The sequence below is a fragment of the Tachyglossus aculeatus genome, chromosome 3 (assembly GCF_015852505.1).
Source record: "Tachyglossus aculeatus isolate mTacAcu1 chromosome 3, mTacAcu1.pri, whole genome shotgun sequence".
Lineage (NCBI taxonomy): Eukaryota > Metazoa > Chordata > Mammalia > Monotremata > Tachyglossidae > Tachyglossus > Tachyglossus aculeatus.
The window spans coordinates 63,373,720-63,389,918 of record NC_052068.1 but is presented as its reverse complement, the minus strand read 5'-3'; the positions used below and the strand labels follow the sequence as shown (position 1 = coordinate 63,389,918).

At 46.3% G+C, this 16,199-nt stretch overlaps 1 protein-coding gene across 3 annotated transcripts in view; it reads left to right on the top strand.

The window, feature by feature from the left end:
- Positions 1–15,713, top strand: part of AIFM2 (apoptosis inducing factor mitochondria associated 2) — a 38,193-nt gene extending 22,480 nt beyond the window's left edge. The window contains exons 3-10 of one of the 3 annotated variants that reach the window (XR_005449816.1): positions 183–298; positions 891–1,010; positions 2,117–2,209; positions 5,904–6,012; positions 10,509–10,661; positions 11,911–12,111; positions 14,497–14,704; positions 15,007–15,713. Coding sequence is in view for 2 of the 3 variants with exons in the window: in XM_038743901.1 (XP_038599829.1) it covers positions 183–298; positions 891–1,010; positions 2,117–2,209; positions 5,904–6,012; positions 10,509–10,661; positions 11,911–12,111; positions 14,497–14,648 (944 nt within the window). In the remaining variant the exon portion in view is untranslated. Of the gene's footprint in view, positions 1–182; positions 299–890; positions 1,011–2,116; positions 2,210–5,903; positions 6,013–10,508; positions 10,662–11,910; positions 12,112–14,496; positions 14,778–15,006 lie in introns of those variants that run through there. The other 2 variants (XM_038743901.1, XM_038743902.1) reach the window with 2 other exon arrangements.
- Positions 15,714–16,199: the final 486 nt, after the last annotated feature.

Sequence of the window (16,199 nt, the reverse complement as noted above, 5' to 3'; positions counted from 1 at the left end):
TGCTTCTCCTTCTGGGCAGAATGGAAGCCATAGTTCTGTGTGGAAACCATGCAGGTTAGACGATAAACTGAAAGCTCAGAGGTGAAATCCCCATCCTCAAGATGCTTATGTGCCGTCAAAAAAAAAACCCAATCTCCCTCCGGTACTCCAGCCACGTCATTAACCTAGTGTTCGTCCCGCAGGATTTGCCAAGAAAACTTTCATTTCCTACAGCGTGACCTTCAAGGACAACTTCCGCCAGGGCCTGGTGGTGGGGATCGACCTGCGGAAGCAGAGAGTCCTGCTCCAGGATGGCGAGGCAGGTCCAAACGGCGGATCCACGTCTGTGGGAGAGTCCCGGAGTTCATTCATTCAGTCAGTCATATTTATTGAGCGCTTACGGTGTGCAGAGCACTGTACTGAGCGCTTGGAAAGTACAAGTTGGCAACATATAGAGACGGTCCCTACCCAACAGTGGGCTCACAGTCTAGAAGAGTTCTGATTATTGTTCTTCTTCCTCCTCCTCCCTAACCCTGCCAGACCCAAGGGATGTCAGGAATCCACTGCTTTTAAGCCAATGGACCCTTTTATTGAATGGCCAAGCCAAAGGGCAGGAAGGGTGATGGGAGAACTGGGAAGGTCCTGGGTGGGAGGGGCAAAGAGTTCCCAGAATGGAACAACTTCCTTTAGACTGTAAGCTCCTTGTGGGCAGGGAATGTGTCTTCCAACTCTGTTATATTGTGCTTAGTATAGTGCTATGTTGCCAACTAGTACTTCCCAAGCGCCTAGTACGGTGCTCCGCACACAGTAAGCGCTCAATAAATATGATTGATTGCTCTGCACATGGTTAACGTTCAGTAAAGATGATTGACTGATGGAACCCAGCCTTTCCTCCTCTGTCCTTCCCTTAGGCCCTTTCCTTCTCGCATCTCATCCTGGCCACTGGCAGCGATGGCCCCTTCCCGGGGAAGTTCAACCAGCTGTCCAACATGGAAATGGCCATCCAGAGTTATGAAGTGATGGTGAAGCAGGTGAGAGACTGACATCACCTTTTAGACTGTGAGCCCACTGTTGGGTAGGGACCGTCTCTATATGTTGCCAGTTTGTACTTCCCAAGCGCTTAGTACAGTGCTCTGCACACAGTAAGCGCTCAATAAATACGATTGATTGATTGATTGATCACCTAGCTGTGAAAGAACCCTCCCAGCGGGGAGGGACAGGAAGACTGGAAAGGGGCTGGCAAGAGAAGAGATCATTCATTCAGTCAGTCATATTTATTGAGCGCTTACTGTGTGCAGAGCACTGGACTAAGCGCTTGGGAAGTACAAGTTGGCAACATATAGAGACCGTCCCTACCCAACAGTGGGCTCACAGTCTAGAAGGGGGAGACAGAGAACAAAACAAAACATATTAACAGAATAAAATAAATAGAATATGTACAAATAAAATAGAGTAATAAATACATATATACATATATACAGGTGCTGTGGGGGGGGGGAAGGAGGTAAGGCGGGGGGGATGGGGAGGGGGAGGAGGGAGAGAGGAAGGAGGGGGCTCAGTCTGGGAAGGCCTCCTGGAGGAGGTGAGCTCTCAGTAGGGCTTTGAAGGGATCAGAGATCCAGTCTTGACAAAAGGTGGGCAGGAATCAAGGTTGGGAAGGTCTGGGCAGAATGGGTGGAGGAGGAGGGAGCTGGGTCAGAGCCATACATGCCAGAAGACTTTCCCCACGGTTGATGGCCCATCTGAATAAAGAACTTCAGGCCCAATTCTCCAGAGCTTTTACTGACAGTGGGAAGGCCTGCCTTCCTTCATTTCTTCCTCCAAGCACGAGCAGAACTCATTAGCAGAATGGTGCTCCGTTTGAGGGTTTCCCAAGCCACGAGCTGCTTAAAGCAGGCCTGGGGTGGAACGGGACAGAAGCCAAGGGGTGTGGACAACTATCCAGCTTCCTGCACTCCAGGCAAAAGGACCGGTGCACCACACTGACCCTTTCATGGCTACTGCTGCTCTGTGAGGCCTGTTTTCTTCTCCAGCCTGAGCTGGGAGTTTAGAAGGAGAGAGGATGGGAGAAGTTGGGCCTCAGAAGGCCTTTTCTGCAATAGAGACTTGTTCGGAAATGGGTCTGTTTCTCTCCTAGGTCCAAAAGTCTCAGCACATTGTGGTGGTGGGAGGAGGCTCAGCTGGAGTCGAGATGGCGGCAGAGATTAAAACAGATTATCCCGAGAAAGAGGTATGAGGTTCAGATCTTGCTTGAATTAGGAGGGGAGGGCGCGTTTTCTTAACATTCACACCTATTAACATTGCTAAGCGCGAGGGAGATGCCCCAAAATAGTGGTAGCGGTGGGAGATGTTGCACTTTTTTTTTCCTTCTTAATGGTATTAAGTGCTTACTATGTGCCGGGCACTGTACTAAGTGCCAGGGTAGGTACAAGCTAGTCAGGTTGGACTCAGTCTGTGTCCCCCATGGGGCTCACTGCCTTAATCTCCATTTCCTAGATGATGTAACTGAGGCACAGGGAAGTTAACTTGCCAAGGCAGGAGTGGGTGGAACTGAAGAATCATCATCATCATCAATCGTATTTATTGAGCGCTTACTGTGTGCAGAGCACTGTACTAAGCGCTTGGGAAGTACAAATTGGCAACATATAGAGACAGTCCCTGCCCAACAGTGGGCTCACAGTCTAAAAGGGGGAGACAGAGAACAAGACCAAACATACTAACAAAAATAAAATAAATAGAATAGATATGTACAAGTAAAACAAATAAATAGAGTAATAAATATGTACAAACATATATACATATATACAGGTGCTGTGGGGAAGGGAAGGAGGTAGGGAGGAATGACAAACAACTACAGCCAGGGTGTCTTTTGGGGAAGAGATGCAGGCAAATTACGGTGAAATCAGGAGGGCAGGTTTGGATTGAATGAGACCTGGTGCCTTTATCCGAGTTGGGCATCCGCCGCAGATACCAAGAGGGAAGACCCAGACGAAATTGTTGGGTGTGAATGGGGACAGGTCTGGGGGAATGTGGGGCATCCTTTAGTCTTTCATTCTACTTGCCTATCTGCCTAAGGCAGGAAACAGTTTTCCGCATTTCATTGCATCACCGCCAAAAGCTTCACCTAATTTTGTAACATTAAAAGCAGGGTGAGGCTATCACTTGTATTATAAGAGTTAAATCTAACAGTACGGTGAGGAGGAGAAAGGTAAGAGGACGCTCAAGACTGTCTCTTACTTCTACTGCACTTCCCTGAGTGCTGCATACAGTAGGCATCTAGTGATTTAACTCTTCCTTCCCCACTATCCCCCTCCACCCTGATACCTGTTCTTACCCTTCTGCTACTTCTTGGACCCAGAATTATCACTGCGTACACTTCCAAGGTACCCCAAAATAACCTTCTGTTTCCTTCTCAAGAATGGAGGTGGGACAGTTACGCAGTGGAGTCAACACAAAGGGTGTTCCTGCAGGTGTGAGTCAATAGGGAAAGTGGGCCAGTTCAAAAAATATTAGCCTGTAAAAATGTACAAGACTGGGCTAGTAGGAATTGTCAGCAAATGCTGGTATATGTGAGTCCTTCTGGAGAGCTGTTAGTTCAAGAATCCTACGGTGTAATAATAATGGCATTTATTAAACGCTTACTATGTGCAAAGCACCAGTCTAAGCACTGGGGAGGTTACAGGGTGATCAGGTTGTCCCATAGGGGGCTCACAGTTTTAATCCCCATTGTACAGATGAGGGAACTGAGGCCCAGAGAAGTGAACTGACTTGCCCAAAGTCATCCAGCTGACAAATGGTGGAGCTGGGATTCGAACCCATGACCTCTGACTCCAAAGCCTGGGCTCTTTCCACTGGGCCACGCTGCTTCTCTAAGTATCCTGAGTAAAATGGCTGATCAGTTTCCTATGGGGGGCTGGTCTGACCCAGAACCCATAATAATGATAATAATAATAATAATAATAATAATAATAATAATGATAATAATAATAATGGCATTTATTAAGCGCTTACTATGTGCAAAGCACTGTTCTAAGCGCTGGGGAGGTTACAAGGTGATCAGGTTGTCCCACGGGGGGCTCACAGTCTTCATCCCCATTTTACAGATGAGGGAACTGAGGCCCAGAGAAGTTGGGCAAGTCACACAGCTGACAATTGGTGGAGTCGGGATTCGAACCCATGACCTTTGACTCCAAAACCCGTGCTCTTTCCACTGAGCCACGCTGCTATAACAAGATAGGGTCTGACAAGCCTGAGAGCGAGAGAGAGAGAGAGAGGAGGGAGCAGGCTAATAATAATACTACTAATAGCAATAATAATAATGGTATTTATTAGGTGCCGGTCACTGTACTAAGCCCTGGGGTGAATACAAGCAAATTGGGTTGGACACAGTCCCTGTTCCACTTGGGGCTCACGGTCCCAATCCCCACTTTATAGGTGAGGTAACTGAGGCCCAGAGAAGTGAAGTAACTTGCCCAAGGTCACTCAGCAGACAAGTGGCAGAGTCGGAATTAGAACCCATGACCTTCTGACTCCCAAGCCCATTATGCCATGCTGCTTCTCAGTCTACAGCTTCCACCTCTGACTCCGTTAGGGTTAACGACCTGAGATCTCCTTGCTCTTTGTTCTCCAAACTTCTCCAGACACATCTTCTCTGTGCCTCATGCCAGCCAGACTGTTGTACACATCCCCTCCTCCTTCTTGGGAGAAGCAAGGCTGTTCACAGCTAAATTGGCCTCCCAGGTTCTAGTTTAAATCAGCTTTCTAAGGAAATAAAGCCATTTAAAGGCCAGAAACTATTTAATATTCTCCTTTCCCCAGTCTATTTTTCATACCGTTTTACAGACTGTAAAGGAAATGCAATTAACATTTGCTCTCCTTGACACATCATCAGTGGTTAATGGCCCTGCCGGTAGAAATTCGGTTTCTAGCAAATGCCAACTGGCAAATCAAAAGCTTGAGAGACACATACCCTGGTTTCAGTGGCAGAAAAGGAGCCTGTTCACTTGTTTCTAAGAAATGGGAGGAGATGGGGGGAGGGTAGAGATCAGTAGTATTTATTGAGCACTTACTGGGTGCAGAGCACTTTAGTAAGCACTTGAGAGAGTACAATTCAACAGAGTTGGTGGTTCTCTGCCCACAAGAAGCTTATGGTCTAGAGGGATTAGAGCCTGGAGAGATAATAATAATAATAATGATGATGACATTTATTAAGTGCTTACTATGTCAAAGCACTGTTCTAAGCGCTGGGGAGGTTACAAGGAGATCAGGTTGTCCCACGGGGCGCTCACAGTCTTAATCCCGTTTTACAGATGAGGTAACTGAGGCCCAGTGAAGTGACTTGCCCAAAGTCACACAGCCGGAGCCAGGATTTGAACTCCTGACCTCTGACTCCAAAGCCCGTGCTCTTTCCACTGAGCCATGCTGCTTCCCCTTGATGAAGATGATGAGAGATGATGATGGCATTTATTAAGCACTTACTATGTGCAAAGCATCATCATCATCAATCGTATTTATTGAGCGCTCACTATGTGCAGAGCACTGTACTAAGCGCTTGGGAAGTACAAATTGGCAACATATAGAGACAGTCCCTACCCAACAGTGGGCTCACAGTCTCAAAGCACTGTCCTAAGCGCTGGGGAGGTTACAAGGCGATCAGGTTGTCCCACGGGGGGCTCACAGTCTTAATCCCCATTTTACAGACGAGGTCACTGAGGCACAGAGAAGTTAAGTGATTTGCCCAAAGTCACACAGCGGACAGTTGGCGGAGCCGGGATTTGAATCCGTGACCTCCGACTCCAAAGCCCGGGGTCTTTCCACTGAGCCACGCTGAGGGATAGAGATGAGGGGTTTCCCCTTCATGGGAATGTGTTTGTGGGGGTTCCTCCCCTTCTATCGACAGTAGGCCCCTTTTTTTCTGTTTACAGGTCACCCTCATTCATTCCCAAGTCCCTTTGGCCGACGTGGAGCTCCTACCTTGTGTCCGGCAGGAGGTGAAAGAGATCTTGCTCCGCAAAGGCGTGAAGCTTGTGTTGAGTACGTCCTTCCTGTTCCTCAGTGCCAGAGGCCTGAACGCTCCACTTTCTCCGGGGTATTTATTGAACGTCACCTGTGTGCAGACCTCTGTCCTGGGAACTTGGAGGAGTACGGTAAAATGCATAACCCTGATCCCTGCCCTCCAGGAGCTTAAGGTTTAGCACACTAAAATTATAGACAGGAGGAGGTTCATGGAACGCCCTTCCTCTTCGTATCTGACAGGCGGTCACTCTCTCTACCTCAAAAGCCTTAGTAGAAGCACATCTCCTCAAGCTCCGTCTAGACTGCGAGCTCACTGTGAGCAGGGAACGTGTCTACCATCTCTGTTGTACTCTCCCTGGTGCTTACTGCAGTGCTCTGCATCATCGTCATCATCATCAATCGTATTTATTGAGCGCTTACTATGTGCAGAGCACTGTACTAAGCGCTTGGGAAGTACAAATTGGCAACATCTAGGGACAGTCCCTACCTAACAGTGGGCTCACAGTCTAAAAGGGGGAGACAGAGAACAAAACCAGACATACTAACAAAATAAAATAAATAGAATAGATATGTACAAGTAAAATAAATAAATAAATAGAGTAATAAATATGTACAAACATATATACAGGTATATATATATGTGTGTATATATACATATATGTATGTATATATATGTATACTGTGTGCAGAGTATATATACATATATATATATATACATATATGTATATATACATATATACATATATATACATATATGTATATATATATGTATATATACTCTGCACACAGTAAGTGCTTAATAAATACCCTTGATGATGGTGATGATGATGAAGAGGGCTACCCCAATTAGGCCCTCATTACCTCTTCTTCTACTCCCTTCTGAGTTGCCCTTTCACCTGGATTTGTACCCTTTATTCACCCCATCCTGAGTCCCAGAGCACTTACGTCTTGCCTTATGCTGTCGAGTCGTTTCCGACCCGTCGCAACCCCATGGGCGCGTCTCTCCCAGAAAGCCCCACTTCCATCTGCAGTAGTTCTGGTAGTGTATCCAGAGTTTTCTCGGTAAAATACGGAATTGGTTTACCATTGCCTCCTTCTGCGCTGTAAACTTGAGTCTCCGCCCTCGACTCTCTCCCAGCACAGGTGAGTTTTGACTTGTAGCAGATTGCCTGCCACTCGCTAGCCACTGCTCGAGCTAGGAATAAAATGGAGGTACCTCTGCTTGACTCTCCTGCCCGTAGTCAAGACTGGTAGAGTACTGGAAACTCTCCAGTTGTGAGCCTGAGAGGGGAGCACTTATGTACATATCTGTAACTTATCTATCTAATGTCTGTCCCCCACCCCCCAGACTGTAAAGTCCATGTGGGCAGGGAACGTGTGTACCAACTCTGACCGTGAGCCCGCTGTTGGGTAGGGACCGTCTCTATATGTTGCCAATTTGTACTTCCCAAGCGCTTAGTCCAGTGCTCTGCACACAGTAAGTGCTCAATAAATACGATTGAATGAATGAATGAATGAACTCTGTTATGCTATGCTCTTCCAATGCTTACTATAGTGCTCAGCACACAGTAAACAATAAATATGATCATTCTTCACTCATTCATTCAATCGTATTTATTGAGCGCTTACTGTGTGCAGAGCACTGGACTAAGCGCTTGGGAAGTCCAAGTTGGCAACATATAGAGACGGTCCCTACCCAACAGCAGGCTCACAGTCTAGAAGGGGATCGATTGATTAATTCTCAAGAGTTATAGGAGGAAGAGGTCTCTTGTTAGTTTTCTTATAATAATAATAATGGTATTTGTTAAGCTCTTATTATTCATTCATTCATTCAATCGTATTTATTGAGCGCTTACTGTGTGCAGAGCACTGTACTAAGCGCTTGGGAAGTACAAGTTGGCAACATATAGAGACGGTCCCTACCCAGCAGTGGGCTCACAGTCTAGAAGGAGATCGACTGATTAATTCTCAAGAGTTATAGGAGGAAGAGGTCTCTGTTAGTTTTCTTATAATAATAATATAATAATAATGGTATTTGTTAAGCTCTTATTATTCATTCATTCATTCAGTCGTATTTATTGAGTGCTTACTGTGTGCAGAGCCCTGTACTAAGCGCTTGGGAAGTACAAGTTAGCAACATATAGAGACGGTCCCTACCCAACAGTGGGCTCACAGTCTAGAAGGAGATCGACTGATTAATTCTCAAGAGTTATAGGAGGAAGAGGTCTCTGTTAGTTTTCTTATAATAATAATAATGGTATTTGTTAAGCTCTTATTATGTGCCAAGCACTACTCTAAGCGCTGGGGTGTTTACAAATGATCATGTCAGACACATGGGGCTCACAGTCTTAATCCCCATTTTATAGATGAGGTGCAAAGAAGTCAAGTGACTTGCCCAAGGTCACACAGCAGATAAGTGGCAGAACCGGGATTAGAACTCAAATCCTCTGACTCCTAGGCCTGTGTTCTTTCCCCTAGGCTACTTTTCTCCTATCCTTTGCCTTCTGGGCGCCCTGTCCTTAGACTTCTGTTTAAGAAGGCTCCCACTCGTGGTTCACCACTTTTAGTTTAGGATGGACTCTCTAGGCTTGCTCCTGTTTTTGGAGTTTAGGACGCAGAGCTGGATTTAAAAAGCTCGGAGGGTAAGGGGCCATGGGCCAGTTTGCTAGGTTGTCCAATCCCTAAATATTACATTTAGGAGAAGCAGCGTGGTTTAGTGGAAAGAGCTTCGACTTGGGAGTCAGAGGTCATGGGTTCTAATCCCGGCTCCGCCACTTGTCAGTTGTGGGACTTTGGCACAGTCACTTAACTTCTCTGTGCCTGTTACCTCATCTGGAAAATTGGGATTGAGACTGTGAGCCCCACGTGAGACAACCTGATTACCTTGCCCTATCGTTTAGAACAGTGCATGGCACATAGTAAGTGCTTAACAGATACTATCATCATCATTATTATTATTACACGGATCAAGGAACCCACCAGGATATTTCATTGCGAATCAAACTTGTGGCCTTCTTAGGTTTATGCTTGTGTAATCAGTTCCTGGTAAGGAGGACCACCTGACCTTGCAGACATATAATCTGAGCGGGAATATTGCATGATGCAGTCCGGAGTTCCAAAGCGGCTTCTGGAATTTCTCAACCAAACTGGACCAGAGACTCGCTTCTAACCTCGCCGCCACCGGCATCTCAGACTGTGGGAAAGAGCAGGATTTGGGGGTTTTGAAATAGAGTAAATTGAAGCTGCTCATTTAGGGCCTCATCAGCTCCTACCCTGCAGCCTGGAAATCGATCCACCTGCTGATTTTTATCCCTGCTTCTTGCTGCCAGAGCCAATACAGCAATGGTGTAGCTTCCAATGGCAGGGAGTACGGCTTACCAAGAACAGGGTCTAGAGGGGTGTGTCTTCCATTCTCCCCTGCCCTCTAGGCAATTAGGCCCAGCTTAGTTTCCCCTTATCCGGAGGGCAATGGGCACAGGCCAATTTAGTGTGGCTAAATCTCCCCTCTGAGGACCGCGCTTGGAGAGTTTCCCGTATGAGTCTCAGCTATGGAAGAGAGGCATACCCTTTCCATTCCTAGCCTGGGCAGTGGCTAGCGAGTGGAAGGCCATCTGCTACAAGTCAAAACTCACCTGTGCTGGGCAGCAGTTGGGAGAGAGTTGAGAGTGGAGACTTAAGTTTACGGCATGGAAGAACGTCGTGGTAAATCACTTCCGTATTTTTACCAAGAAAACTTTTTGGATCTACTACCAGAACGATTGCAGATGGAGGTGCGGTGTTCTGGGAGAGAGCCCATAGTTGGGTAGGGACCGTCTCTATATGTTGCCGACTTGTACTTCCCAAGCGCTTAGTACAGTGCTCTGCACACAGTAAGCGCTCTATAAATACGATTGAATGAATGAGTGTGTCCATGAAGTGTCTATAGGTCGCAGATGACTTGATAGCATGTGACAAGATGATCAATGAGTGAATTAATTCCCAGTTGATTCTGCAAACCCCCTAACCCCCTCTAGACTGTAAGCTTTTAGTGGGCAGGGAAAATGTCTACCAACTCTGTTGTACTCACCCAAGCGCTTAGTACAGTGCTCTGCACACAGTAAATGCTCAATAAATACGATTGAATGAATGAATGAATGTGTCCATGAAGTGTCTATAGGTTGGAGATGACTCGATAGCATATGACAAGATGATCAATGAGAGAATTAATTCTTAGTTGATTCTGCAAACCCCCTAACCCCCTCTAAGCTGTAAGCTTGTTGTACTCTGTTGTATTGTACTCACCCAAGCACTTGGTACAGTGCTCTGTACCCAGGTAGTGCTCGGTAAATACTGATGATGATGATGAAGGTGCTATTTTCCCCCCCACTAGGAGGGCAGGGATCATATCCACTAATTCTGTTGGTTGAGATCTTTGTTCACAGTAGGCGTTCAGTAAATGCTATTGATGGATTTGATCTGTAGAGGGTAAGAACCCCCCCTGAGGCCTGTCGCCTGCCTCCGGCTCTTTTCATCAGGCGAACGAGTCAGTAACCTGGACCAGCTGCCTCTGAATGAATCCCAGGAGCACATCCTAGTGAAGACTGACAAGGGGACGGAGGTGGACACAAACCTGGTGATCCTCTGCACGGGGATAAAGATCAACTCCTCCGCCTACAGCAGTGCGTTTTGTAAGTTCAAACCCCAGGGTTGGATGAAGCTTACTGCAAGCGGGAAAACCTAGTAGGCCCCAAATTAAACAAGAGTTGTTTCCAAGCTGCGGTGACAGCAGAGAACAGCTTGTCCTGACCAGTTAGCGAGACCCCACGGGCTTTTTAAAGAAATAGCTGGCTCTCTGGTGGTCTGGTAGAAGGAAGAGAATAAACTTCTTTCTTCCCTCTTGCTGCTGCTAGGAAATTTAGGGCCTTCTGGCTTCAGCTACTGTAATGGGCCGCCTGGCGCTGGAAACTGTGGTTGGGCCAGACTAGGGTGGAATGTTCTAGACAAACATCCCCCTAAAATGAATCTCTCAAATATGTTTCTTGGCCTTTCTAATGGGGAAGGCAAATCCAGACCTAAAAGGAACGCAGCAACAGCTTCTCACTTAAAGATTTGAGTTGCGAATAGGAATACTGCAGGAAGAAGGAGAACTAGACCATTTTAGACTGTGAGCCCACTGTTGGGTAGGGACTGTCTCTATATGTTGCCAATTTGTACTTCCCAAGCGCTTAGTACAGTGCTCTGCACATAGTAAGCGCTCAATAAATACAATTGATGTTGATGATGATTTTACTCTCCCGAGGGCTTGGTGTAGTGATCTGCACACAGAAGTGCTCAGTAAATATTAATTTAGTTGTATTTATTGAGTGCTTGCTGTGTGCAGAGCTTAGGAGAGTACAATATAATATGATTGGTGCATTACCTCAGAGTTGGTCCAAATGATTCCCAGTGATTCTAACTCATGAGCCCTTTTAATAATGATGGTATTTGTTAAGCACTTACTATGTGCCAAGCACTTTTTTAAGCGCTGAAGTAGATACAGAGTAATCAGGTTGTCCCACCTGGGTCTCACAGTCTTTAATCCCCATTTTACAGCTGAGGGAACTGAAGCATAGAGAAGTTAAGTGATTATTGTGGGTCAGCTTTTTCTTAACAGCATTTTCAGAAAATTTCGTAAGTGGCCAGTTTTATCAGATTCTTGTAAAATCTACTGTCTTCTTTCATCAAAGCTATCCTTCGGGGATCCGATTCGCTTGGCTTAGTACGTAGCTCACTATTCTCCTGAGAAGAGAGGCAAGGCACTCAAATTAGTGGGGAGACAGTTGGTTTCGGAAAGCGTGGTTGACAGGGGTGGTCTTGATCAGAGTTAGGTGAGTTCAGTCTGAGTTATGTGTGGAAATGGGTAGATTTTTAAGGTATTTTTTTATTTTTGTCCAACAGCGGACAAACTGGCAACTAATGGGGCCCTGAGGGTCAATGAGCATCTCCAGGTGGAAGGGTTCGACCAGATCTATGCCATCGGTGACTGTGCTGATGTAAAGGAACCCAAAATGGCCTATCATGCTGGCCTCCATGCCAATGTTGTGGTGGCCAACATTGTCAACAGTATGAAACAAAAGCCGCTCCAAAGCTACCGGCCAGGTAAGAAAAGGCTCCGGAGCCAAGGCACCAGATTAAAGTGGATTGAGTGGATGGAACTGAGTAGTCACATCATGGAGTGGGAACACGTCTTCTAATTCCATTGTATTGTACTCTCCCGAGTGCTTAGTAATAATAATAATAATTACTATGGCATTTGTTAAGCGCTTACAGGCTTAGAAAGCCCTGTACTAAGTGCTGGGGGGAGACAAGGTGATCAGGTTGTCCCACGTGGGGCTCACAATCTTAATCCTCATTTTACAGATGAGGTAACTGAGGCACCGAGAAGTTAGGTGTGCTATGCACTGTACTTTCCTTCTGCAAGAGCCTTGCTAGTGTGGTACTGTCCTGAGGAAGTGACCTGCTAATTTCTAGTCTCATTTCCAAGTCTTTGGGAGATTAGAACCATCTTTACTCCTCTTACCTATACCTTTTTTTTAAAATGGTATTTAAGGGCTTAGTATGTGCCAGGCACTGTTCTAAGCCCTGGGGTAATCAGGTTAGACACAGTACCTGTCCCACGTAGGGCTCATAGTCGTAATCTCCATTTTATGGATGAGGAAACTGAGGCATAGAGAAATTGTTATAGAGCAGACAAGGGGCAGAGCTGGATTTAGAACCCAGGTCTTTCTAACTCCCAAATCTGTGCTTTATCCACCAGGCCATGCTGCTTCTCTACCTTTTGGCAAAGTGATACCAAATTTTCCTTGTTTCTTTTTCTTCGGGTCCAAACTGTAGTTACTGTGAATTGTTTAGAGGATCCACTAATCTTTACTCTTGGAAACTGGTCATTTTATTAGTACTCCTTCAGTCCAATTTTGACAGACTTCCTGAAAGACAAGTTTGTTCGGGAATTGAAACGCTAACCGCTGTTCTCTTTGGCCTTCTTAACCACTGGGAAATCCCAGTGCACTAGGAATTCAATATTACAGTAAACCCTTTAGTTGCAACAAGATTTCCTCATGACTTGGATAGGGGAAAGTAGCGCAGCTCAGTGGAAAGAGCGTGGGCTTTGGAGTCAGAGTTCATGGGTTCGAATTCCGGCTCGGCCAATTGTCAGCTGTGTGACTTTGGGCAAGTCACTTAACTTCTCTGGGCCTCAGTTCTCTCATCTGTAAAATGGGAATGAAGGTTGTGAGCTCCCCGTGGGACAACCTGATCACCTTGTAATCTCCCCAGCGCTTAGAACAGTGCTTTGCACATAGTAAGCACTTAGTAAATGCCATCATCATTAAGTTGCCCCTCTCTCCAACTAACGTAAAAGCTCCAGCTGGTACAGTACTCTGTGTAAATGTCATGCTTGTTGTCCTATTTATCTGTGATGAATTTAAGGAATTATAGGAGCTTGACAGAAACTGGGCTTTGCTAAATGATTGCCCTCCAAGAAAGATCCTTCACGATAAGCTTCAGTTGAGAAATACCTCCGTTCAGTTGGTGTCCTTTGGGATGATTCTTAGCTTTCGGCCAGACAGACGATTTCTAGCCTTTCAGAAACGGTGCCCTCAGGCCTCAAGACTTCTTCCCCCAAGGGAGTGGATGAAATGACTACTGGATGAGTGAGAGGTTGCCAGTCACTCCTAGGGGCCTTGCCTCTGATTGCCGGGAGGCTTCTTGTTGGGACCCTCGACCCCTTGGAAGGCTCACACACTCCACCAGTTCCTTTTGAGGCAGTGAGAACAACTTTTCTCCTTACTGCTGTTCCTCCTCTTGTTGCTGCCGCCCCACCTGCTACACTGAATCTGTCCTCTGATAGTAGTCAACCGGGCTTCCAAAAAACCAGCTTCCTAACCAGCGGTGATGTGAAGAAAAGGTGGGTTTTGGTGCAGAGCTACTATTTAGGAAGAAAGGAATGACGTATTTCCCGCTTGTAGAGCTGAAACTGCCAAGGCACTAGTCCCCTCAGGCCTATGAAGAGATTGGAGTTCACTGGCATCTTCGGCGGGTCAGCCTGCTCCACTTCCCAAAATGCAAACATCCTCATTTTCTGATTGTAGAGGTGATGAGTTTGAGGGTCAGCTGAGAGAAGGGAAGGGAACATTTTAAGGTAGTGGATGGTTTTGCCATTCCCTTGGACTGTCTACATGTTTTGTTTTGTTGTCTGTCTCCCCCTTCTAGACTGTGAGCCCATTATTGGGAAGTACAAGTCTCTATATGTTGCTGACTTGTACTTCAATTGCTTAGTACAGTGCTCTGCATACAGTAAGTGCTCAATAAATACGATTGAATGAATGAATGGATTGATAACACAATGATTTGAGACAGGGGGTGAGGGAATGAAGAGTGTGTATGTATGTAGCTCTATCACTATAAGGAATAAGCACAGAGAAGTGATCTGTGGGTGCCCAAGAATGCTAATCAATCATCGGTGTGTCTTTCTCCCCCTTCTAGGAGCACTGACCTTCCTCCTGTCCATGGGTAGAAATGATGGCGTGGGCCAGATCAGTGGGTTCTACGTCGGGCGACTTATGGTTAGGTTGGCCAAGAGCCGTGACCTGTTCATTTCTACAAGCTGGAAAACTATGGGGCAGACTCCGCCCTAATGAAGTGGGGCAGAAGAAAAAGTAACAAAAGAAATCGAGTACTGGATTGTCAAGAGGTGGGCAAGAATGTAATAATAATAATTATGGTATTAAGCGCTTACTATGTGCCAGGCACTGTTCTAAGCGCTGGGGTAGATACAAGGTAATCGGGTTGGACACAGCCCCTGTCCCCATTTTACAGATGAGGGAACTGAGGCACAGAGAATTTAAGTGACTTGCCTAAAGTCACACAGCAGACAAACGGCAGAGCAGGGATTAGAACCCATGACCTTCCGACTCCCATGCCCGTGCTCTACCCACTAGGCCATGCTGCTTCTCTGATGGATAAAATAACGATAGGGAACACTTCTTTCCATAGGAACGATGCCACGGCCAGTGAGTCCAGGGTGCAGCTAAAACAGCCGCCAGCTGGTCCCCTTTATCCAGAACCAAACTGTGAAAATGGGTGAAGATGGAATAAAAAAATATTCACTAGATGATTAATCCCAATGTAAAGTCAGTCTTGAAGCTATGGGAGGTGAAGATTCTCTCTTGACCCTAGTCACTTTGGGGTAGTCCTGTCTCTCTAAAGTTTGGGAGGAGAGAGGAAAAGGGGAGAAAATGAAGGCAGGGTGGAGTGATTGCTCAACAACCTCAGTAATTCTGGGACACCCCCTTCTTCCTTCTCCCGCTTCACCCACCTGGGAAAGAGGCCCTGCCAATCCCGAGGGGCTGTTTGGAGCAGAATGGGACATTGTCTCTCTGCTCCGAGTCTACCAGGAAGGGACATTATGCTGGAGGACAATGGTAGCAGTTTGGAGGTGTATGAACACCTCAGGAACAAAACTCTCCCCACCCCTTCCCCGTTAATAAGCTTAGACTCTTAAACACAGAGACAGAATCAGTAATTATCATCTTGGGGGTGAGTTTCATTCCAGATGTTAGGATGGGACCTGAACCCAAGCTGTTCACAAAACCCTGTCTTAACTTTTGTGGCCTACCGAGAAGCAGTGAGTTCTTGGTGGAAGGAACCCAGGCCTGGGAATCCCAAGCTCTGCTGTGGGACCTCGGCGAAGTCACTTAACTTCTGTGCCTGTTTCCTCATCTGCAAAATGGGGATTCAATACCTGTTCTCTCTCCTCCTTATACTGTGAACACCATGTGGGACCTGATTATCTTATCTACCTCCGTACTTAGTACAGTGCTTGGCCCACAGCACTTACCAAAACCCAAAATTATGATTAATGACCAGCTGAAGTACTTACTAGCAAACTGCCCTTGTATACCAGTGTCTTCAGCAATGGCTATCTGTAAATTCCCCAGCGATCAGCTCCTGAGCTGCAAACCAAACTATACTGTTCATTCCCCTGGGGACATGAACCACACTTGAACGATTCCCTTGAGCAATTAGAGGGACCGAGGTTTTTCTTACCTAAAGCCTGCTTAGGCTGTGGAATTTACTAGTCACAATTCAATGCTGACCAGTACTATATCAGAGACTGCAATTTTTAGCTGTAGTATGATCAGTCCAACTTTAGCAATTAAGTCATTTTTCTCTGGCAAGGACCCGTA